This window comes from Oikopleura dioica, chromosome 2 (genome assembly GCF_907165135.1).
Source record: "Oikopleura dioica chromosome 2, OKI2018_I68_1.0, whole genome shotgun sequence".
NCBI classification, from domain to species: domain Eukaryota; kingdom Metazoa; phylum Chordata; class Appendicularia; order Copelata; family Oikopleuridae; genus Oikopleura; species Oikopleura dioica.
This window is the reverse complement of record NC_137292.1, coordinates 9,043,445-9,063,568: the sequence shown is the minus strand read 5'-3', so window position 1 is coordinate 9,063,568 and position 20,124 is coordinate 9,043,445. Positions and strand designations below refer to the sequence as shown.

General features: G+C 42.3%; 8 protein-coding genes and 2 long non-coding RNA genes across 13 annotated transcripts; 3 read left to right on the top strand and 7 right to left on the bottom strand.

Moving 5' to 3' along the window:
- Window positions 1-13: 13 nt before the first annotated feature.
- On the bottom strand, window positions 14-1,803 carry LOC145699347 (phosphatidylinositol-3,5-bisphosphate 3-phosphatase MTMR8-like). The gene is made up of 5 exons (XM_081776615.1): window positions 1,437-1,803; window positions 1,040-1,394; window positions 701-992; window positions 559-654; window positions 14-513 (listed from the first exon to the last, which is right to left on the bottom strand). The coding sequence occupies exons 1-5, from the start codon at window positions 1,677-1,679 to the stop codon at window positions 243-245; spliced, it is 1,257 nt and encodes a 418-aa protein (XP_081632741.1). The 5' UTR covers window positions 1,680-1,803; the 3' UTR covers window positions 14-242.
- On the bottom strand, window positions 1,678-3,481 carry LOC145699351 (uncharacterized). 2 transcript variants are annotated; one of them, XR_014134004.1, is made up of 3 exons: window positions 3,228-3,481; window positions 3,019-3,184; window positions 1,678-1,816 (listed from the first exon to the last, which is right to left on the bottom strand). It is a non-coding gene; the product is annotated as an uncharacterized LOC145699351 (long non-coding RNA). The 2 variants fall into 2 exon arrangements; XR_014134003.1 differs by having other exon boundaries at window positions 1,680-1,819; window positions 3,022-3,184.
- On the bottom strand, window positions 3,478-4,972 carry LOC145698135 (aminoacylase-1-like). The gene is made up of 5 exons (XM_081775340.1): window positions 4,840-4,972; window positions 4,512-4,762; window positions 4,154-4,433; window positions 3,703-4,044; window positions 3,478-3,653 (listed from the first exon to the last, which is right to left on the bottom strand). The coding sequence occupies exons 1-5, from the start codon at window positions 4,970-4,972 to the stop codon at window positions 3,478-3,480; spliced, it is 1,182 nt and encodes a 393-aa protein (XP_081631466.1).
- A 35-nt stretch (window positions 4,973-5,007) lies between these two features.
- On the bottom strand, window positions 5,008-13,094 carry LOC145699345 (uncharacterized). Of its 3 annotated transcripts, none has more exons than XM_081776611.1 (13): window positions 11,912-13,094; window positions 11,364-11,569; window positions 11,205-11,321; window positions 10,841-10,974; window positions 10,271-10,436; window positions 10,007-10,227; window positions 9,771-9,963; window positions 9,340-9,717; window positions 8,440-8,919; window positions 8,129-8,395; window positions 6,769-8,085; window positions 6,578-6,725; window positions 5,008-5,517 (listed from the first exon to the last, which is right to left on the bottom strand). In XM_081776611.1, the coding sequence occupies exons 1-11, from the start codon at window positions 12,271-12,273 to the stop codon at window positions 7,961-7,963; spliced, it is 2,649 nt and encodes an 882-aa protein (XP_081632737.1). In that variant the 5' UTR covers window positions 12,274-13,094; the 3' UTR covers window positions 5,008-5,517; window positions 6,578-6,725; window positions 6,769-7,960. The 3 variants fall into 3 exon arrangements, with proteins under 3 accessions (XP_081632737.1, XP_081632736.1, XP_081632738.1); XM_081776610.1 differs by having other exon boundaries at window positions 11,196-11,321; window positions 11,912-13,093; XM_081776612.1 differs by lacking the exon at window positions 11,912-13,094 and adding an exon at window positions 11,711-11,839 and having other exon boundaries at window positions 5,009-5,517; window positions 11,196-11,321.
- On the top strand, window positions 5,597-6,646 carry LOC145699350 (uncharacterized). The gene is made up of 4 exons (XM_081776618.1): window positions 5,597-5,709; window positions 5,769-5,829; window positions 5,888-5,903; window positions 6,350-6,646. Exons 1-4 carry the CDS (start codon window positions 5,607-5,609, stop codon window positions 6,506-6,508), a joined length of 339 nt encoding a protein of 112 aa, XP_081632744.1. The 5' UTR covers window positions 5,597-5,606; the 3' UTR covers window positions 6,509-6,646.
- A 130-nt stretch (window positions 13,095-13,224) lies between the features above and the next one.
- On the top strand, window positions 13,225-14,682 carry LOC145699348 (alpha-tubulin N-acetyltransferase 1-like). Its single transcript, XM_081776616.1, has 3 exons — window positions 13,225-13,447; window positions 13,491-13,636; window positions 13,684-14,682. The coding sequence occupies exons 1-3, from the start codon at window positions 13,276-13,278 to the stop codon at window positions 14,380-14,382; spliced, it is 1,017 nt and encodes a 338-aa protein (XP_081632742.1). The 5' UTR covers window positions 13,225-13,275; the 3' UTR covers window positions 14,383-14,682.
- Window positions 14,579-15,500, top strand: LOC145699349 (small ribosomal subunit protein eS8-like). The gene is made up of 4 exons (XM_081776617.1): window positions 14,579-14,797; window positions 14,842-14,988; window positions 15,133-15,307; window positions 15,349-15,500. Exons 1-4 carry the CDS (start codon window positions 14,612-14,614, stop codon window positions 15,468-15,470), a joined length of 630 nt encoding a protein of 209 aa, XP_081632743.1. The 5' UTR covers window positions 14,579-14,611; the 3' UTR covers window positions 15,471-15,500.
- Window positions 15,501-15,618: 118 nt separating this feature from the next.
- On the bottom strand, window positions 15,619-17,508 carry LOC145699346 (uncharacterized). Its single transcript, XM_081776613.1, has 8 exons — window positions 17,421-17,508; window positions 17,287-17,367; window positions 16,947-17,246; window positions 16,688-16,906; window positions 16,384-16,642; window positions 16,243-16,343; window positions 15,846-16,201; window positions 15,619-15,805 (listed from the first exon to the last, which is right to left on the bottom strand). Exons 1-8 carry the CDS (start codon window positions 17,459-17,461, stop codon window positions 15,663-15,665), a joined length of 1,500 nt encoding a protein of 499 aa, XP_081632739.1. The 5' UTR covers window positions 17,462-17,508; the 3' UTR covers window positions 15,619-15,662.
- A 609-nt stretch (window positions 17,509-18,117) lies between these two features.
- Window positions 18,118-18,773, bottom strand: LOC145698134 (uncharacterized). Its single transcript, XM_081775339.1, has 2 exons — window positions 18,591-18,773; window positions 18,118-18,546 (listed from the first exon to the last, which is right to left on the bottom strand). Exons 1-2 carry the CDS (start codon window positions 18,771-18,773, stop codon window positions 18,118-18,120), a joined length of 612 nt encoding a protein of 203 aa, XP_081631465.1.
- A 153-nt stretch (window positions 18,774-18,926) lies between these two features.
- On the bottom strand, window positions 18,927-19,276 carry LOC145700492 (uncharacterized). The gene is made up of 2 exons (XR_014134213.1): window positions 19,098-19,276; window positions 18,927-19,051 (listed from the first exon to the last, which is right to left on the bottom strand). It is a non-coding gene; the product is annotated as an uncharacterized LOC145700492 (long non-coding RNA).
- Between the last annotated feature and the right edge of the window lie 848 nt (window positions 19,277-20,124).

The following is a 20,124-nucleotide window of genomic DNA, read 5'->3' as shown; positions in this document are numbered from 1 at the left end:
GGTTGAATTGAAATTTTGAGCTTTTCTTTTGAAATTAGGCGAATGGTCATTTCAAAATTTCAAAGTTTTTGATGAACAATTGCACAGGAAGAAGGAAAAAAGGAAAATGATCTTTGGCACAGAATAGCTCCGTTTTTTAAAATAAATTTTTAGATAAGTTTGAGTTGAACGGAGCTCGAAAGAAAAATACAATGAAGAAGGAATTGAAATGCTGTTTTGAAAAAGAGTTTCTTTGTCTAGGGCTATAATGGCCCTAAAAGTCCTGAGGTGCTCTTTTTTATCGGAGGCGGAACATTTTCGATATTTTTCACGCCGTTTTTCTCCGGTTCTGGGTCTTTTGTTGAAGGTCCACCATTTACCGCTTCTTCTAGCATTTTTACTGTTTCTCGTAAAGAATCGTTTTCGTGAACTAGTCGCTCGATCGCGTCATTGACCAAATTTCCTCGCACGGCGTGGTACATCTCGCTCCAGAATTTAATGAAGCACATGTCTACTTCTGGCTCCAGCACTCCTCTGAAAACGATCGCTAGTTTTTTCCGCTGGGAAATGAGATCTTACGGGTATTCTTCGTAAAGATGGTTTCGAAACTGTTCCCTGTTCTTTGAAAGATGCGTGAGGAGACATTTCGTGAGCTTGAAAACACCAAGTTCTTCTCTAATTAAAAATGTTGAGCAGCTGAATATCGAACGTTTACAATTACCGTTGCTTTATCGAATTTCCACAGAAGTCGCCAAAACTACAAGAAATCGCCTTTTCATAAATTTCAATCAAAAACGAAGAAGTGAACTCGAAGGACTGCGGGAACTGCTGCATCAATTGGTAAACGAACTCGAGAAACTGGAGGAAGATTGGAGACGCTTCTCCGTCGCTGTTTTCTCTGGAAAGATTTAGTCGATCTGCACATTTGTGACCGAAGGAAATCCAGTCTTTATGGATGAGAGACAGGAAACCGGAGAATGTTCTGTACCGAGGGCAGAGCATCAGAGCAGCGCCTTTTTAAGATGGATTATTTTAAAATAAGAAAAGAGTTTTTTTTTACCCGCACAAACTTGCGAAGTCCTGTCCCATCCATCAGAGCAATGGACAAAAACGGTTCTTCCCTCTTGAACCACCTTCTTCACCGTGTTCGAAACATCCAGCACCGCATAAATATGCTTGAGCCAGTCGGAAGAGAGCCAACCTTTCTGCTCCAAACTCTCGAGACTCTTGCGCATCACATGGATGTTTTCAATGCCGTGGAATTCGAAGGAGCATTTTTGGTAGTGTTCAACGTTTTCGTATCCTTTTCCTTGGGCTCGATTCGCCATTGCGTTGATCATTGGTCGTGTGTCTACAATCAGCCCGTTTGAGCGACTTCTGCTCGTGTCCACGCACAGTTCTAGTAGTTTCTCGTCCTTTGAAATGCGTTAGTTTGGATAAGAAAAATTTTAATTCACCATTTCTGATCTGTTGTTTGCCCCGGCCATCGGCTGAGCGCATCTGACAATAGATCCCCCGTTTGAGCCGTGCAGATAGGTAAGAATCGGCAATCGCTGTCTAGAGCGGAACTTGGCCGAGCCTTGAATTATAAAATCAGTGGCCGTAGTCGGAACGGCGAGCACTTTTGGATAGGTTGAACACAGCCCGAAATTCTTGTTGAGATCGGTGATTTTCCATTCGTTGTTTGGCAACTTCATCATGGCGTATTCTGTTTCTAAAGTGAACTCGTCCCATTCTTCGACTGTAACAGGTTCTTTGGTTTTGAAGGCAGGAAGTTCGCGCAGAGAAGGAGCTTTGCTACGTGAATTGACGCGAGTTAGTATTGTTCCTTATTTGGGTGGTACGATATTTTCGTATTGCTTGAAATTGATAAGGAAAGTTCGCGATGAAGTTCAAGTGGTTCAGTTTAGCTCTGATCGCCCGATACTGCTTTTGAAAGATCAAGATTTTTTAAGCGGGTATAAAAAGAAGTGAAGGGGTAAAAATCATTCTTAAGTTGCAAACGCAAAAATGAAGAGTGAAAAGAGCGAATTTTTGCAAAGATTGCGGGCCATTCTCTTGCTCGAGAAAAACGGTGCAAGTGAGAACACAGTCATCCAGCTGTTTCACGATGTTATTGGCGAAGATTTACGGGCGACTGTTACTGGCTTTGGGTACTCCGGAATTAGCGATCCGGACTTTCTCGATGACCATTCTGACGTAATCGTAAGTCTAGATAGAAATGGAGGCTACACTAAACTTTGTAAAGAAGGAATGCTACGGGCGATACTACGGAATCGCCTTGGAAGTGCAGATGCCTCTTGTTAGCTTGATTAACTCAACAGAGAAACGAGTCCGCACTCGAAGTCGCCAAAAAGGAAATCATGAAAATGTTGCTCGAATTCTGGCCCGTATCGAAAATACCACCCACTGCTCAACCAACGAGGGCGATCAATATTCGAACGTTCATGCAGCTGGCTTCGATCAAATACCCGGCCCTGCACCATTTTTCAACACAGGAACACCAAAAGAAGAGCAATTGATCAACCAAAAAGAGCGGAAGATTATACTTAAAGAAAGTATCCTTGAAGAGTCGATGGAAGCAATGGCGATCGGAACTACCAATGCTCTCAACGAGAATACTGAAAATCAAGAGGCAAAGTCGGAGTTGCCACGAGTGGGAGTCATTCGGGTGCCTATAACTGACGAATGGTCTCCCCATTTCGACCAGTACGGCTGTCCGACTTTCTACAATTACGGAACGCCAAAGTGGCAGCAAGAATTGAACCGAGAAAAAGCGCAGAAGAAGAAAGAAAATCCACCGAAACTCGAGTTCCCTATCGATTTTGAAATTGAAAACAACGTAGAAAACGAGCCACAAAAGCCGGAAAAAGAAAAACCACGAAAAATTATTAAGTACGACAGCAAAAAACGGCGAAAACAATTGCTCGATTACCACATCAATCTTAGCCGCCAACTTTCTGTTGAATCACTTGATTAAAATTTGAATGAAAACTGAAATAAAGAAAAAGAAATCGCATCCACCCATTCCTAAAGGAGCAGGACTGACGTCTAGTGTGAACTTTTTGAAGCTTTTAGTAATGATGTCGATTTGAGAGATGAGTCGTTGTTGATCGTCTTGTTGCGCGAGTTTGATCATTTGATAGGCGAGTTTGGTCTTTTCGCGGCTTCGACCGACTTGGAAAACTAAATGGTTCTCGTCAAGCTAAATGCGATTTTGATAAAGATAACTGGGAGAAAGAGCAAACCTGGAGAGTTCCGTCTTTTCGCTGTCCGTCTTCATAGAAATGGCACGGAATCAGTTCCATTTTCTGAAAGTTAAAACATGAAGGAAAGAATTGTCAAAAACGCGTTGAACTGAATAAGAAATCAAGTTGAAAGTATTGAAGAAGCTACGTTAATCAAAGAGTTTCAATCATTCATTGGGCTACTGAGAATCGGAAAAATCAAAATTGAACAGTGGAGAAAAGTGGCTGAAAAGTCCTTCTTTTCGAAGGGTTACTCGACAGAAGCGAGTTTGGGAATGAGTTTTTCATAGATTTCTCGACCTTCGAGAAGGCAGGACTCATGGATTCGTTCGTTGTGGTCGTGCAGAAGAATCGGATGGTTTTTGATGGGCGAGAATCCCAAGACAGGGATCTTGCACGAGCGAACGTATCTTCCATCAGTTGCAGCTAGAATTCGTATTGTTGGAAAGTTGAGTATTTATTTTTTTTTCTTCACCTGGGAAAATAGTCTTGATCAACTTTGCGTTGCATTCTCCTTCAACAACGGAGGAAAACGCGTCCCACCACTTGTCCCCAGCTTCGACGCAAGTAATGTTCGGGTCCGTGAATTTTTGAATGAATTTGATCTCGTAATCGTTGCCGCAAGCATCTCTGCACCAGGTGTTCATTTTTTCTTCGAGTTCGACGAGGTCGGTTGTTGGAGTGATTCGCATGTCGAAGCCAACCTTGAGTTTGTCCGGAATGACGTTGTATTGAACTCCTCCTTCAAGCATTGTCAGATTCGTAGTTGTTACTTCGCCGATAGGAAGATTTCCAGCTTCCATTTTCGATTTGTTTTCTTAGGCGGCTTTTAAACAAATCGGTCTCCCATTGGATTTACTTGGAGCATAAATGAATCAATAAAAGTATCATTTTTAAAAGCCTTCCTTGTCTGAATTGCATAAAACTCTGGACAACCTTGTTGAGTTTCTCCCCGACTGTCTCATGCAAAAACTGCGACCCATGTCCAGGCTGTCCCTTGACTGTAACCTCGATCCACCAGGGAATTCGTTCGGAGTAGTAGAGCATGTATTCTGGCCCTGGATTGGCAAGCCCTTCGTCGAGTGCGAATCCGACGTTAAGATTCTTCCAAAAGTCGGTTTTGATCAAAAGCTCCATTCCGTCGTGGCCGCCGATTTCTTCATCAGGAACCCAAAGAACGTGAATTGTTCGTTTCGGCGTGAAATTCTAAAGATTAAGTGAATACAATCGATTAAGAAAATAGCAGCATTTACAATTATATAATGATTTTTTCAACAGAAGAACCTGTTTTTTGAGCACTCGAATCGCCTCCATATACCAAATTCCGACGCATTTCATATCTTGAGTGCCGCGCCCGTAAATCCAACCATCGTCCGTTTTGTGAGCGGAAAAAGGCTCGTGATCCCATTGAGACGGAAATACCGGGACAACGTCAATATGCGAGTTTAACAGAATCGAGGGGAGAGGAGGTTCGCTTCCTTTCCAAGTCAAAACGATGCATGGCTTGCCTTCGACGCATTCGTGCTTCGAAAATTCTTATCGTCGGTTAAAAAAAAGAACTTGAGTAGATCGAGAATAAGGCTTTGTATCTTTGATGACCTCTTTCTGTAACCGGAACCTAAGCCAAACTCATCGCCGTACTTTTTAATAAACTCTTCCGCCTTTTTGTAATCTGGATTCGGCTGCATCGTATTGACACGAATGTACTCGCGAAATCGCGTCACCAAAATATCCTCGCCCGACATTCTTTCAAATTCTCTTCAAAAATGACTATTAAATTTTCGATTCTTTCAGTATTTTATGTTCACAGCGAGTTTTATTTACAAAAATGACGAAAACGAACGAAACACGATTTGACACATTCGATTTTTGAAGATGCTTCTTTTTTCACACAGTTTGCGGAAAGCATTTCCTCACAAAAATCACGAGCGCTAGTGAGAGGTAGCTTATCCAAACACCGTATGGAAAGGGCTTCGTCAGCTCGGTCGGAATCGGCTCAGAAGGAATTGAATCTTCCTTGAGTTCTTCTTCCTTGATTTCGTAAAGAGGCAGTTTAGAGTGCTTGTGGAGCCAGTTGTTGAACTGCTGGAAATTGGGGTCCGAGTTGTTGTATCTCGCTATTTCTTTCCTTCCCTGGAACAAGATAACAGTCGGTGTGCCTAAAACACCGAATTCCGCTGGACCAGGACTCAGCTCAGCCACCCAGCTTCGCTCTATCTCGACCCCAGCGATCAGGAGACCATTTGGATAGCCGATCGCAACGCGGTTGTAAATTGGAGACAGTCGCATACTGAAAAGAGTAACTGAGTATTTCTAGAACAAATGGTAGTTGTCATCGAATTTTCGAAAATACGGGAAGTTCAAAAAAATTGAAAAAAGATGGAGACGCCAGAAGAGTTTTATGAATCCATTCAAAAAGGAGAAGGCTTTACTTATGTCGATACTGTGGTCAATAATATAAAGCGAAAGACGATGATGACAGGCTCGGGTTTTGAGAAATGGGATAAACCATTGACGCTGCTTTAGAAACCCAGATCGAAGTTATGCCAATTCATCCAGAAAAGATTCCTGTCGTCCGAGCGGAAATTTTCAAAGCATGCATGTACAGTGGGGTCCCTCTAGTTGCTTAAAATTCTTCGCGGAAAAATATATATTCTTAGGAACGACTCTCTGATCCAGAGTTCCAAAACACGCGTGCGTCCGTGCGCACGCGTGCGCGTGTTTGCGTGCGTGCGCACGCGCACGCACTCGCACGCAGATTTTGAAAATTTGTGCGCACGCGCACGCACGCGCACGCGAAGATTGAGATTGCGCACGCGTGCGTGATCGTGCGCGTGCTCGAAATCCTAGAAAATTTGGCGTTTTTATGTTATTTATGCCGAAAAAATTTCTAGAGTCAATTTCAATGCATAAAATTAGAGATGCCAAAAATTGGTCAGATTTGGCAATTTTATCCCTTTTTGCGCACGCGCACGATCACGCACGCGTGCGCACGCGTGTGCACGCGTGTTCGAAAGTCGTCTCCGCACGCGCACGCACGCGCACGCGAAATTCTAAATTTCTCCGCACGCGCACGCACGCGCACGCGAGAATTTTGCGTTTTTTGGAACTCTGCTCTGATCATGTACAAATTGGACAATATGGAGGACCTTTTCATCTTTTTCGGCGGGCCAGCAGTCAAAGAAGACCCCGAAAAGCTCAGACAGTTTTTGCCGAATTTATTTCCTGGCGAAACTCCGCCGCAAAGAGACTTACAAAATCCTGAACCGGATGGGGAATAGTATCAAATTGAAAGCCAAAACGTTTAACTCAATTCTGTATTCATCCATTTCTAATAAAACTTTGCTCACCTAAAATGACAACTGGATGAGAAAAACATGACGAGCGTGCATTTCGTCTTGGAAGCTTCTTTCAAATGGTTATGTAGCCCTGTTGGAGTAATGATCGTTGTCGTTGTTGACCCTTTTGAGGAACATCCTGGTGGAGGTCGAGGCGCAGCTGAACTCAAGATAAATATTTAACTATTGTATTTTCGCAGTACCCAGATATTCGACGATAGAATTAAAAGACTGATCTTCGTAGAAAGTACATTGAGTCAACGAAGTTTGGTGAAAAAGCTTGTAGAAAACCTCCGGTACCGAGCTCACCAACGAAAGAAAGAATAAAAAGCAATTTCTCATCCTTTTATCTTGACTCTCATTTCTTAAATTTTCTCGTGAAAATGGAGGAATAATAATATTTTGGTTTGATTACGTGTTGATCAAAATGGTGAGTTTCATTTTGTTTATTAAAAATTTCAGAAGTTAACTTTTTCTTCCTGTTTTTGATGAGTGAAGTTGGCGTTGTAAGTTTGTGTAACTGGAATTAAAAAATAAAGTACTGATAATAATACTGACGCGCTTTTTTTAAGGTTGGGCAAGTTATTTCACCCACTTCTTAATTTTAAACCCTGGAACACCATACATATTCGGAATCAGCAGGAAACTTTAAGAACTTTGACCGTTTTAATTTCCAAAATTTCCACTTCCGGTCCGATTCTAGAGCCGGAAGTTGACGAAATTTTTGAATTTGGCCAACTTGTGACCTATCAAATTGATTCTCAGAAGATTTCCTATCATCTGAGAGAAGAATCGATGCCGACCGCGGTCAAATCAACCGCTAAAAACTGAAAGAAAAATCAGAAATTTATGCCTTTTTTCCTAGTTTTGCCGGTCGGTTTGACTGCGGTTGGGACGGTTTTTTTGAATGATTTTAAGATGAGTTTACTCAAAATTTTCTGAGCATCAATTTGATAGGTCATAAGTTGCCCAAACTCAAAAATTTCGTCAACTTCCGGCTCTAGAATCGGACCGGAAGTGGAAATTTTGGAAACTAAAACGGTCAAAGTTCTTAAAATCTCCTGCTGATTCCAAATATGTATGGTGTTCCAGGGTTTAAAGGCAAAAAGTGGGTGAAATAACTTGCCCAACCTTAAAAAAAGCGCGTCACTGTAATAAATACATGCTTCCTTTGATCATGTTTGGTTGTTTAGGATTAGGTTTAAAGTTTGATTGAATTAAAAGAACTCTATTTGACATTAAAAAAGACGAAGAGAGAAATTGAATTAGGAACTTTTGGAATTTGAAAAGAAGAATATTTTCAATGGAGAATTGAATGAAAATGGTGGATTAGGTTTATTAGATAGAAATAAAGAAGTTTGATAAGTAGAAAAATACAGATTAAAAAATTTGACGTTATAAAGCGTTTTTGCCGTGGCCAGAGTTGAAGGCGCGTGAAGCGACGAGAAATGCAGAAATGAATACTTGAGAGTCTAGAACAGCTATGTGCGCGGCGCGACCGATTACTTTCGTCGCCGTATCTGAACAAAAAAAGCTTCAGGTGATAAGGAGGAATGAATTTACCTTGAGGTAGATTTTGGTGAAAGACGTGGTATCGCTCAACAATCGTTTTGTTGACTTCCAGTTTCTTTTGCAGCGTTTCCGTCAGAAGAATATTCGACGGGCCGGCCACTTTGTCGAGAAAGGCGGATTTGGGAGTGTCGATTCGCGCGCTGTGGGGCGAAACGTAGCGATCTCCTGCCGCGCTGACGAGTAAAACGCGCTTGAAAACGCTCAACGGGCAGTTTGAAGCCATTTTGAAAATTGATGTTTCGGAGACTTGGCTAGCGTCTGAACAAATGTAATTATTTTATTAATTTATGATCTAAAATTACCTCTGAGAGCTAATTGCTTGAGACTGGCCGCCTTCTTCCACTTTTCATAAAGCCAGAGACCAGCTCCGACGACGGCCGAGTCCATGTAGTACAGTCCCGTGTGTGGGCCGCAGAGAGAAACGAAATCTTCAAAAAGCGGCTGAAAGGGTTCCAATTTGGCGGAATTGGCAGCGATTCTGACGAGTAAAGCGCCCATGCTGTGCCCGACCCAGGAGATCTTCTGCGGCAGCACTTCCTTGGCCAGGAGGAATTCGGACACTTCTTCGGTGATTCGTTTGCCCTGTTCTTCGAAAGTCTCTTGCGTTAGATTGTGATTCGACTGGCAGAGAAGGTACTCAAAGTGGGCCAAAGGATACAGCTGCTCAATGCTGGTTTTCCAGAGTCGGAGGTCGTTTGAGTTTCCTTCAAGGCCGTGGAGCATGATTATCAGATGCGATTCTTTTGCAGCGAGAACGTTGCTGACTGGACGGATAAATTCACCTAAATCAGGGTAAATCGACATCTCTGGACATCTATAGACATCTGAAGAAATCTAATGAAATTTGGATGTCGGGCGCGTAGGGTCTGCCAGACCCGGGGTCTGCAAATGCAGACCCGGAGTCTGCATTGACGAACAAAATTTTGGCTCGTTTGGCCCGTTTTGATTTAGAAATGTTCAAAGATGAAGTTTTCTCTAAGATCAAGCGCGAAGCGCACCAAAGCGCCTGTTTAATGTAAAATTCTGATAAATTTTTTTCATGTGCAGACCCGCGGTCTGCATTTTGCAGACCCGGGGTCTGCATGCAGACCCTACGCGCCCTACATCCTGAAATTTTCATGCAATATTTAGTCATTTTTAGATCATTCTTGACATCTTTTAGACATCTGGAGACATTGGATAGATTTTCGTCGATTTCGTACCTTGAACATTTATGTCTCTTATGTTTTTCTGTCTCTGGGCAATAAAGGAATGATTCCTCGGTTCAAAAGTCGACAAATGGGCGATTCGTAATTCTTCTTTTTCAAATTCTACGTCGTTTGGATTCCTCCTGCTCGAAATAAACTTGTCCACGACGTCGTAATTCACTTTGCTGTGATCAAAAACGTCGTTAATAACCAAGTCTTCCATCGAAACCGGCGTCGTTCCAACTGAAGGGTCTTTTTCGTAACAATCTCGAATAATGATCGGCAAGTCTGAATTGAATCCGTCCGTTTCTTGAACCAAAACGGGCGGACGCGGCAAATGCGCCCAGAACGTCGAAGCCAGCATTTTATCCCGTAGCTGGTCGTAATACTCCACTGAAAGTATAAAATAATTATCCATTGCTTTTTTTTTAATTAATAAATCTTACGCGTGTGTTTATTTTTGCTGAGCTTGACGATGTTCATAAACGATAGCGCGCCGCCGAGATATCTTTCCATTCTCAGGCCACGATTTTTCACCGAAAGCTCTCTCTTCCAACTCCTGTCTTTTAAATAAACATCGAGAAAGTCCTTCCACACATTCATCACTTTCGAGCTGCTTTTCGCCAGATTTACTTGAATCTAAAGAGCGTTAACCCTTCAAAAGGGCGCTTTTTTAACTTACTTGATTGATGATGTCAGCTCGAATTTTCTCCTGTTGATCGGAATAAGCTTTTTTCTCCTGAAGAGATGCGTTTTCATTTGGCTTCTTTGGCAGTTTTGCGGTTTTGTCGACGACGTTGTCTAAATACTTTTTGTCGTCGGCTAGGATTTCTTCTTCGCTTTCGATTTTCGGCGGATTTTTGTCGCTCACGCGCTGGGCCAGCCGCGTAGCTTCTTTCAGTGCTTGAAAAGAAAACTTAATCATCATTTTTAGAGAAATAAGAACCTTTGATTGTCCGATGGAGCTGCCGGATGATCCTCAGCTGTCCCGAGCAAATAAATGAAAAAAGTTGTTCTTCGTTCATTTCGCTGTTTTCGATTTCGGCTCGATTCAGAAGCGCTTTTTCCAGACGATTTGGTTCTTCGTCCACTATCAGTTCTCGACTGTAAGGCTAGAAATTTAGCATTTGAAGAAGGTTTTTCTGAAAAATTTTTCACTATATAACAATTAGGGTGGGCATATTTCTATGGGCAATATGGAGGCTGTCAGCCAGTAAGATAATATTTGGTGCCTGCACGAATCAAACACAGCCTCAGCCCCATAAAACCCCATAGTAAGTGCCCACTCGAGACCTAAGAAAACGACTGAACGAGATCGTTTTCTTCTGCAAAAAAAAATTCCAGGAAAATCCTTCAGTTGGAATTTTAATTTAGCATTCAGCAACTCGGAAACTTTCCGACGGAAAGGAATTTGATAAAAATACTACCGAAATTAATGGAAACGAATTTCTGACTCTGTCACTTTTCTAAGATGGAATGAAAGATGACTAAACAAACTAAATGTAAATGGAGCTACCTGGTTGATTATAGTAATTGCTCCATGAACAGCCAGTCTCGTACTCAACATAAAGCCATAATCGAAAGTTACATTGCAGACGTCGTGAAGGGTAGGCTTCAAGACCAGATTCAGGCGGCGCGTGGAAACTGCTTCTGAACCAGAAAAAATGGCGAAATTTCAAGTTTTGCAGTTTGGGTTTTCTTGTAATTAGAAATGAAGGCACCGTAGAAATGAAATTCAAAAATTTTAATTTTTATTTTTTCAAAAAAAAAATCAATTTCAAACTATTTTAATTGATCATTTTAAATAAAAAAAAATGAAAAGCGAAGTGATTCTAGTGTACTCGAATCAGTCTCCACTGCAACTAGTCTACCTTCCTCACCGTCGTCTTCGCCAAACCAGAGTTCGATTGAAAATTCAGCCTCGATTTCGAGCGGATTATCGCCCAAAATAGGCTTCGACGAAACCAACCGGTGGATTCGAAATAACCAGTTCTCCGCTAAACAGAAATTTCAATCAATTCTACCAGCCCGTTCTTTACCAATTTTGCGCTCTTCTCTTCGATAACGAATGTAACAAGGGGAGAATTCGGCGTTTTTCTCCTGGGCGCCACTGGGATGTCTCATGCATTCGACGCATTTTTCGTTGATTGGAATGATCTTGATCTTATACCAGCCTTTCTGGAACAAGTCCAAGTTGTAAACCGTGTCCAAATTAAACGCAACTTCGAAGGTCACTTGCAGTTGACTGTAAAAACGGATAAAAACTCAAGAAAATAATATAAACGGTGCTGGAATCAAATTTGAATCTTCGAAAATTTTTCAATCAAATAACAAAATCACAAAAATCAAAGAAGAAGATCATCAAAAAAAAAATTAAAATACTCACTCAGAAGAAAACATATCCAATTTTGAGTAATCTGCTTTTCGCGAATTTCTATTTTTACAAAACTGTCAAAAAGGGATCGAAAAAATCAGTGAAACTAAAATTTCCGAATGAAGTAACGCGTAATTCCGTTATCTACGACGATTTCCCTCAGAAAGAAAATTCTGAGAAAGAACATCTCCCCTTCAAGACTCGAAAACTTACTGATTGAAGCTGTTAACTTGACAAGTCCTCAAATGTCTGGAAATGGGCCTCAAGTCGTACCAACTTCCATTCCCCCTCAAATCCAAAACAGCTTCTCTGTCCCTGCACTGTTCTTGACTACACCTGACCATTTGCGTCGCTTTTCCGTGAAGAAAAAACTCCTGAAACTCGAATTCGCATTCTCCCGGCAAATCTCGCTCTTTCCACTTTTCGCGACATTCGTTGACGATCTTTTCCAGCTCAACTTTCCGCCACTGCCCGAACTCTTCCTTCTCTCTTATAAATTGTAAGATCGCGGTCAGCTCTCCTTCCGATCTTTTGACGGGTTTTATCGGAAGGTTCGAAGTTTGACGAAAGGGCATTTTTTTCTCGAAAAAGCTCAAGTGAAGAGCAAATTTGTCGAACTCGATTTCATTTGACTAAATCGCCAATTTGAATTTTCATTTTTTCATCTAGAAACATTCCACTCTCCCGCTTTTATATCGTATCAACCGGTATCTCCGATTCTCTCTCACTGGCCATTTTCAATGTTAAAATCGTCAGATTGTAGTGATACAGAATTAAACACGTGACTTCCTTCAGAAAATAATAATTTTTTGACGAATCCCAACTGCGAGCAAATTTTCATGAAACGAACGGTTTTTATCCTTCCTTTGGGACATAATAAATTAAATAAACAGAAAAAGACAGAGAGTTCAAAAATAAATAAATTTTAAAAACTAGATTTTTCACTTTTTGGCATTTTAAACGAAACGCGATTTTCCTCTTCAGAAAGTCATTTTTCTAGAGCAGAGAAGGTATCAGAATATCTGATTTTCCGGAGATCAGCGCGTTTCGAGAAATTTGCGTCGCGAAATGCGTCGCGCGTGGGTGCTTCTCCGCGTGTGATTGGCCGAGCGCGTCACTGCTTTAGCTTTGCGCCCAATCGTAAGACCCAATCAACTTTACCACGTTTAGAAAGATTTCCAGAGAATTTACGAACACCTGACGGTGCTAGAAACGTTCTAGAGTCATTTACGGACGATTAGAGATCTTTTCAGAAGACGAGGAGGTGCCAAAAATTGCTTGATGGGTCTTTTCGTAGTTTTTCTCTCGGGGAACCTTTTTAGTTTGTAAAAAAATGCTCAAATCTTCATAATACGAATGAGTTCTAGTTACTGTAAATTTCATTTAATTTAATTAATCACATGTGTAATTCATGATTCGTTAAATTTTCTTACTGTTTCATTTACTCGACTTCTTTTTATCTAAAATCCTCTTGTCGATCTCAGAGCAGAATTCCTGTATGAGACAGTTTCTTAGATGGACAAATAATTACAGTCTTTGATTTCTAGACGGAAAATAATCGAATTTGGAGTTCGAAAATGGAGTTGGGTTTCGACGTTTTGGATGTTCTTCCCCGAGAAATCACGCCTTTTCGACAAGAAGAAATAACCCGTTTGAACTATTCAATGCCGAGGAGGTACCATTCCGCTTACGAGAGAAGAAATACAACAATCCAGTACACCAAGGCCGAGAAGATTCAGCTTATCATTGGTGAGACAGTCTTTTGCTAGTCATTTGGTAAAGTAAATTTCAGATCGTCTGGGAAAGAAATCAGCGGACGCTCAAGGTCTTGGGTCGTCCATCACGAGTTTTCTTCAAATGACGGCTGGAGATCAACAGTCGATTTACATTTTGAGACAAGAGAATCTCGTCCTCGGTTTTATCAAACTCGGTTACAAGGTAATTTCAAAAGCAAAATAATTCTGAGAGCCAACCATTCATTTTAGCCGCTTTTCATCATGGACCGTAACGGCAACCAGTCAGAAACCCGTCCTGTCTGCGTGCTAGACTTCTTCGTCGTCGAATCTCACCAGCGTCAAGGCTGCGGCCGTCGGCTTTTCGAATTCATGCTGCAGGATTTGTCTCTTCATCCAGCGCAACTCGCTATCGATCGGCCCAGCTCCAAGTTCAGAAGTTTCCTCCGCAAGCACTACTCGCTTGTCGGCAGCGTTCCGCAAATCAACAACTTCGTCATCTTCGACGGCTTCTTTCGCTTCAACAAGCCGAAAACGCGGCGCAACAGATTGACCGACGATTTTCGCGAAAAACGACGCCACGAAGAACCTGCGCTCTTTCAACGCTCAAACTCGTGGAGCAAAATGAGAAATCAAGGATCAACCGGTGGTTCAATTTCAAGCAATTCGACGAATTCGAGTTCGAAAACCTCCCTTCCCGCGATCGACAAGAATAAAAATTCGAATTTCCCGGAGCCACTCGGACCGCGGGATCCGCCGAAACGCAGCGCATTTGGAACTGAAAATAGCGCTCTCGCCTCAAGGAAGAACATGTCCGATCTCGTCCAAAATGCGCACTGGCGAAATGTCCCCCTTCACAGCCAAACGAGCATACGCAGGCACAGAGGGGCGACTGTTCCTCGCCAGAATACGACGTTCAACCTTTTCGGAATCAAATCAAAGCACTACTAGAATTTCTCAAAGACCTTCGCCTAGCTTCATTCTAGCACCACTTTTCAAAACATATATCCACAAACTTCGCTTAAAACTTTGCAAGTGCCTTTTTCGCAAATGAAAATTTTCATTCACTGGTTTTCTTAACCTCGGACTTCGAAAAAACTGTTTCTTTATTTTATATTTTATAAAGTATCGTTCTATTTTCGTAAAAAATGATTCTTAATTTTACTTTTTTCAGTTCGAAATGGGCGTCAGTCGTGACTCAATGCACAAGCGCCGTGCCACCGGCGGCAAGCGGCCAATTACCCGAAAGAAGCGAGCTTTCTTGAAGGCCCGGCCACAGGCCATGACCTCCCTCAAGCCTGAGCGAGTTCATAACGTCCGAACTCGAGGTGGAAACACCAAGTACCGAGCACTTCGACTCGACCAGGTAAATTCATAACTCTTCGAGCCTTCCCTCATCCTCCATTCTAGGGATCGTTCTCCTGGGCTACCGAGGCCGTATCCCGAAAGTGCCGAATCATCGACGTTGTCTACAACGCCTCGAACAACGAGTTGGTCCGAACCAAGACCCTCGTCAAGGGCGCCATCGTCACCGTCGATTGCGCTCCATTCCGACAGGTAGAACGCTTGTGCCACTCATTGAACAAATGCTAAACACTGAGTACGGTGCTTCTTTGGATGAAAATCAGACTCCCCCAGTCGCTCGACTGGCGGGATATGAATTGTAAAAGTTTTGTCCCGCGCCTGACTTGTGTCATTTAGTGGTACGAGTCGCACTATGCCACTCCCCTTGGCCGAAAGAAGAACGCCAAGCTCTCCGCCGAAGAAGAAGCCGCTCTCGACATCTCCAAGCGATCCAAGAGCACCCAGGTCAAATTCACCGAGCGACAGAAGCAGGCTGAAGTTAACCCCAACCTCTCCGAGCAGTTCGGACAAGGTAAGACACCGAATTCTAGCGCCGTTGTAAAACGCATTCAGGTCGACTCCTCGCCCGAGTCTCCTCCCGACCTGGACAGTGCGGCCGATGCGACGGCTACATCCTCGAAGGCAAAGAACTCGAGTTCTACGTCCGAAAGCTCAAGGCCAAGAAGTCCAAGTAAATAAACAATTGTCGACTCTGCCTACTTCAATCTCTTTTCGCAAGTCATTTTCTTTCGTTTTCAGAAAGAACTTGATTTGAGAAGTGTTTTTTTCTTTCGTGCAGGTTTATAAGAACATCTTGCAGGGCTCAAGTAGATAGAGTTTCTGAACGAAAATTTATTTTGTGACAGAGAACACGGCATTGAAAAGTATCAGGTCTGCAAGAATGAATCAAACTCGTCCATCATGTTTTCTAAGTCGCTTTTCTCCAATCCTTCAGCTTTATTTTCTTCGATTTCAGTGTCACTTGAATCGGAGTTGGCGGGTTGGAAACTCTTCAGAGCCGTTTTCATTTCTTATTTTTTTTGTAAAAAATGTGAGATCAGGATTCTTACCTCCCAAAACTTTGATGACATCGTCGCACCAATTCCTGGCCCATCCCAATTTCGAAATCCAAGTCAAGATCTCTTTCTTCGTTTCATCGTTCGGCTTCTGAAGCTTCGTTTGTTGAAGACCCTGGTTGAAACTCTCCCGGATTCTTGCTGCGCTTTTCACAACTCGACGACTTCGTCCTTTCGGCTTTCTTTCGACCGCGGGATCTTGAGCATCTTCTGATTTCTCAACATCGTCTTTTGGATCCTTCTTTCGAGGTGTAATTATTCTTGGTTTTCTCCGTCGATGAGTAGATGAACTTATATCCGATTCTCTCAGAGATACTGGCAAAAGCTTTGTCTCTGCCTCGTCAGCTGCCCTAAGAATTCTATATTCCTCCAGAACTTGAAGTTCGCTTACTTCTCAGAGGTCACTGGAGTTGTCTCTTCAGGCTTGTAAATGTCGGAGAAGTTTTTGTCATTCAGAAGATTTCGCTTCACTCTTTCTATTCCAGCGAAATCCTTAAACTTATAAATAACAGGATTTAGTTGGATGTATTACCGATCGAGCTTTCCTAACTGTTGGCCTGCGTCCCTTCATCTCTTCTTCAGTGAAAATGTCAGAGCAGAACACCCGGTCGTCCAATAGATTTCGCTTGGCACCCTCGATTTGAAGCTTGTGAACTGCGGAATCTGGCTGTATCGCTGATCCCTCCTGTAGAAGCTCACCAGTGCCCACATTTTGGCTTCTTTTCCTTTCGAAGTGTTTTTTCTTCAAATTGTGAATAACTTCGTGAATTTCCGAGCTCCGCCAAGTTGAACTTAAAAGTTACTCATAGTTTTTCGAAAGCAATATTTGACCTTACTCGAATTTTGGTGTGACTTTTTCTGGTGGGTCCTCGCTTTCTGTGGCAGTTTTCTCTGGTGACAGCTTTGGGTTTTGCGTGTTTATCCAATCTTGCGTTCTGTTGTAAATCAAACTGTCACTGATTGAATCTTCGTCCGACAAAGGCAGTGGCTCTTTAACAAGTTCGGATTTATTCTTTTGGTTTTGAACAGGAGTCTTCAAAGAAGAAGCAATATCGCTAAAAACAATTTTACCAGCATAAAAATGAGAAAGAAAACCTGAATGGAACATCACTTTCAACAAGAATAACATCGTCATCCTCATCGTTATTCTCATCGTCATCTTCTTCTACCTCATCATCATTATCTTTATCATCGACTATGGCTTTTTTCGGTTTTCGAAAAGCACTCCGGAGACTTCGACGGCGTGGGTTTTCTGATACCGTAGATTGTGTTGTCTCATCAATTGGTTCCTGTTTGACGTCTACGATGGTGCTTCTCGTTCGATGGATTCGATTCGTTGGTGTCCAATTTTCATCTTCTTTACAGGGCCATCTAGTCCGTGCTTTTTCCGCTTTTCTTTAATTTGTCAAGTTAAAGAGATCATTATTTTGCTTACTTTTTCTTCTGCCTTGAACCAAAGGGAGGTGGACTTTTGTCCTCTTCTTTCCCTGATTTCGAAGCCGTACTTTCAGTTTTCCTTGAATTGATTGAAGAATTGATCCACTACTCAACTGTTATAATTCAGCTTACTTTTTCCAGGAGGACCTTATTGGTGTCTTAGGAGGTGCCATGAGATTCAGAGACAGGGAATAATGCTGTGGTTGTGACGTGATCAGGGTTCCAATTCTGGCTGAGCGCTGAGCGACATCTGAGCGTGAGCGAGCGATGAGCGAGCGAGCGATCGCTCACGCTCCGCTCACTCAACTGATTTTCATAGAGAACCGCTCAGTCGCTCGCTCGCTCAAGGTAAAAAAATATGATAGCTGAGCGAGGTTTGAGCGAGATCCGAGCGACTTTGGAGCGACGTTTGAGCGACTTTTGAGCGAGGTTTGAGCGCCGCTCGAGCGAGGTTTGAGCGACGCTTAAGCGAGGTTTATTACTCACTAGCCAATTCTCCGTGCTCATCGCTCGCTCAAATTCAAAAATTTTTGGCCAAATTTGGAACCCTGGACGTGATAGGTCTCGTCATCGGAACCCCTCCAGACATTCCCGTGTTTAGTCCTCCGACCGTCTTTACAGTATAACCGCTAGTGTAATAAACTTTTTGTGGCGCCATTGGTCGATAAAATTGCACTCCTGGTCCAATTTGAATGATGTTTGGTTTGTCAACCTTCTCTTTCTGTTTCTTGAGCCGATTTTCATGAAAATATAATATTCGCTGAATCTCATTTTCGTCAAAGCCTTTCCGGGATATATTGAATAACAAATACTCCTCAGTATTTCCTTATCACTCAGATGAGAATATACATTTCTGATCCCTCCCTGCTTGAAGTATCCTTGGGCAGTTCTGCATCCTTGCAAGTTCCCGTTCAATAGTTACAGGCGATTCTTTTTTCGACAAGATGTGATCTCTTACCAAGGCAGTGACTCCATCTTTGATTGGAAGCGCTTGACAAGAATGAAGACCACTGGACACCTTGGCTCGCGAGTAACACTCGAAAAGCGATCTCAGATTGTATTTATGGTTGATGTCGTAATAGGCTGGTTTCAAATAGTCTCCAGTTTTCGCATAAGTCTTATTATTTCCTCTCAAATTAACGTCGGTGATGTAGATTACTCCTCGGATCGCACATGTCGGGCAGAAGCATTGCAGCCCGATCGGGAACTCATTTGATTTAACATTTTCTGGCTGGTTGTTGTCTTGGATAGGGCCAATCTATAAAATTGCTTAGGAATAAATTTGAGAAAGCTTGGACCGACCCAGAACCTTCTGAGACCATCGGGATACCAAAACCAAAAGATTGTATTTTGCACTAAACCGATCTCTTCTACCGCGTATTTGGTGATGAACACCATGTTTTCATGAGGGATTCCTTCCCACGGCGTATTGCTGATTATTCCCAGACGCTTTTCAATCTCTATGTACGGTTCTACGACTCCCATCTTCGCAAAAAATGAGGGAAATTTAAAGCGAAAGTCAGACTTGCTCAAGAATCTAGAGATGTCACACGTTTCAAGCAACTTGATAAGAGTCAAAAGAGCTTTCGTTCTCGAAAGTTTTTCTAGAAAAATTTATTGAAGGAAAATAATATTTGTGCAAGTGGCATGGAAAAAGTTATTCTCGTTTTGGCAGCAATTCGTTTAGTTCAGCCATCATTGTCTGCAGGTCTTTCGTCTTCTCCGTATCGTTAGCTGCAGGAGTGGAACTGGTCGATTCAGACCTTTGTGATCATCATCATCAACATTTGCATAAATAGGTTGGCTTACCAAATATCTGAAGCGAAGTCGAATTCTTGCGAATCCTGATTTTCTTCCTCGATGCTGAAAAATTCAGAAGTGGAGATCAGATCCGGATCATCAGAATCATCTTCTTCGATTTTCATTTTCTTCGAGTTGTTGCTTCCGCTCATGGGGCAGCCTTCAGACGGTATTCCCGAAAGAAAAGACGCAGAACTATCGTAAACTAAGAAGTGTTGACCCAAACTGAAAACATGGAAGAGTACCTCTTTTCAACGCCGACTCTTCAGCTTGTTTTTGCGCTTTTGCCCAGGAACTGTACCATTTTGATTGAATTTCTTTGTTTATTTTCTTTTCCCGGTGTGCGCAAGTCCTATTGCATTCTTTCTCGTCAAATCCTTTTTTCGGATTTCAAATTTTCTTTACTCTAAAATTTTCTTTTATTCTAAATCGGTTCCTATTTCATTGAGTCTCGGGCAGTCCTTCATGTCGTTTATTTCGTCTTGCAGTTCAATGGGAGTGGCATCTCTTGCCATCAAATGATCCCTGACTGAATAAGTCAAAGCTGTTGAGAGTGAAAGAGGCGAGCAAGTGTGCTGTGTGTTCTCCATCGTGACTCTCGAGTAAGCTTGCATCAAAGCTCGCCTGGAAGCTTTTTCGTTGAACTTGGTTCCTCTCATCAAGCTGAGGTCAGTTACGAATATTGTTGCACGGGCAGGGCATTTGTAAACTCGGCACTCGATTTCAATGGGAAACTCCGTTTGGACAACTTCTTCCTTTTCATCAGCGTCGTTTTCAGTTGTACCTATTCTTTGGCATTTGGCTATCTTAATTTATTTTCTAAAAAACTCGCTTTAATTAAAGTTGTGTACCTTGAACTTTCTTAAACCATCAGAATAATGAAACCAAAAAGTTGTTGTTTTAAGAAAGGTAGTCGGCGAAGTAATTGAAATGAACCACAAGTTCTTGAATGGGGAATCCTTGTTATTTTCAATTTTTTCGAGTCTATTTTCGAGCTGCTTGTACGAGTCCAGCGGGAATCTCATTTTTCTGAGGA

Coding starts and splice junctions, on each gene's coding strand:
- LOC145699345 (XM_081776610.1), bottom strand. CDS start 12,273: ATGCCCTTTCGTCAAACTTCGAACCTTCCGATAAAACCCGTCAAAAGA. Junction 10,228..10,270: donor GCTCCATCGGACAATCAAAG/GTTCTTATTTCT, acceptor TTTCTTTTCAAG/CACTGAAAGAAGCTACGCGG. Junction 8,396..8,439: donor CAAGCAATTAGCTCTCAGAG/GTAATTTTAGAT, acceptor ACATTTGTTCAG/ACGCTAGCCAAGTCTCCGAA.
- LOC145699348 (XM_081776616.1), top strand. CDS start 13,276: ATGGAGTTGGGTTTCGACGTTTTGGATGTTCTTCCCCGAGAAATCACG. Junction 13,448..13,490: donor GAAGATTCAGCTTATCATTG/GTGAGACAGTCT, acceptor AGTAAATTTCAG/ATCGTCTGGGAAAGAAATCA. Junction 13,637..13,683: donor TTATCAAACTCGGTTACAAG/GTAATTTCAAAA, acceptor CATTCATTTTAG/CCGCTTTTCATCATGGACCG.
- LOC145698135 (XM_081775340.1), bottom strand. CDS start 4,972: ATGTCGGGCGAGGATATTTTGGTGACGCGATTTCGCGAGTACATTCGT. Junction 4,045..4,153: donor ACTCAACAAGGTTGTCCAGA/GTTTTATGCAAT, acceptor AAGCCGCCTAAG/AAAACAAATCGAAAATGGAA. Junction 3,654..3,702: donor GATCAAGACTATTTTCCCAG/GTGAAGAAAAAA, acceptor TACGAATTCTAG/CTGCAACTGATGGAAGATAC.
- LOC145699346 (XM_081776613.1), bottom strand. CDS start 17,461: ATGGCACCTCCTAAGACACCAATAAGGTCCTCCTGGAAAAA. Junction 17,247..17,286: donor GGTTCAAGGCAGAAGAAAAA/GTAAGCAAAATA, acceptor GACAAATTAAAG/AAAAGCGGAAAAAGCACGGA. Junction 16,643..16,687: donor AAAGTCACACCAAAATTCGA/GTAAGGTCAAAT, acceptor GTAACTTTTAAG/TTCAACTTGGCGGAGCTCGG.
- LOC145699349 (XM_081776617.1), top strand. CDS start 14,612: ATGGGCGTCAGTCGTGACTCAATGCACAAGCGCCGTGCCACCGGCGGC. Junction 14,989..15,132: donor ATTGCGCTCCATTCCGACAG/GTAGAACGCTTG, acceptor TGTGTCATTTAG/TGGTACGAGTCGCACTATGC. Junction 15,308..15,348: donor CTCCGAGCAGTTCGGACAAG/GTAAGACACCGA, acceptor AAACGCATTCAG/GTCGACTCCTCGCCCGAGTC.
- LOC145699347 (XM_081776615.1), bottom strand. CDS start 1,679: ATGATGAAGTTGCCAAACAACGAATGGAAAATCACCGATCTCAACAAG. Junction 1,395..1,436: donor CAAACAACAGATCAGAAATG/GTGAATTAAAAT, acceptor CGCATTTCAAAG/GACGAGAAACTACTAGAACT. Junction 514..558: donor CATCTTTACGAAGAATACCC/GTAAGATCTCAT, acceptor GATCGTTTTCAG/AGGAGTGCTGGAGCCAGAAG.
- LOC145698134 (XM_081775339.1), bottom strand. CDS start 18,773: ATGGGAGTCGTAGAACCGTACATAGAGATTGAAAAGCGTCTGGGAATA. Junction 18,547..18,590: donor ATGGTCTCAGAAGGTTCTGG/GTCGGTCCAAGC, acceptor GCAATTTTATAG/ATTGGCCCTATCCAAGACAA.
- LOC145699350 (XM_081776618.1), top strand. CDS start 5,607: ATGGAGACGCCAGAAGAGTTTTATGAATCCATTCAAAAAGGAGAAGGC. Junction 5,710..5,768: donor GCGAAAGACGATGATGACAG/GCTCGGGTTTTG, acceptor CCCAGATCGAAG/TTATGCCAATTCATCCAGAA.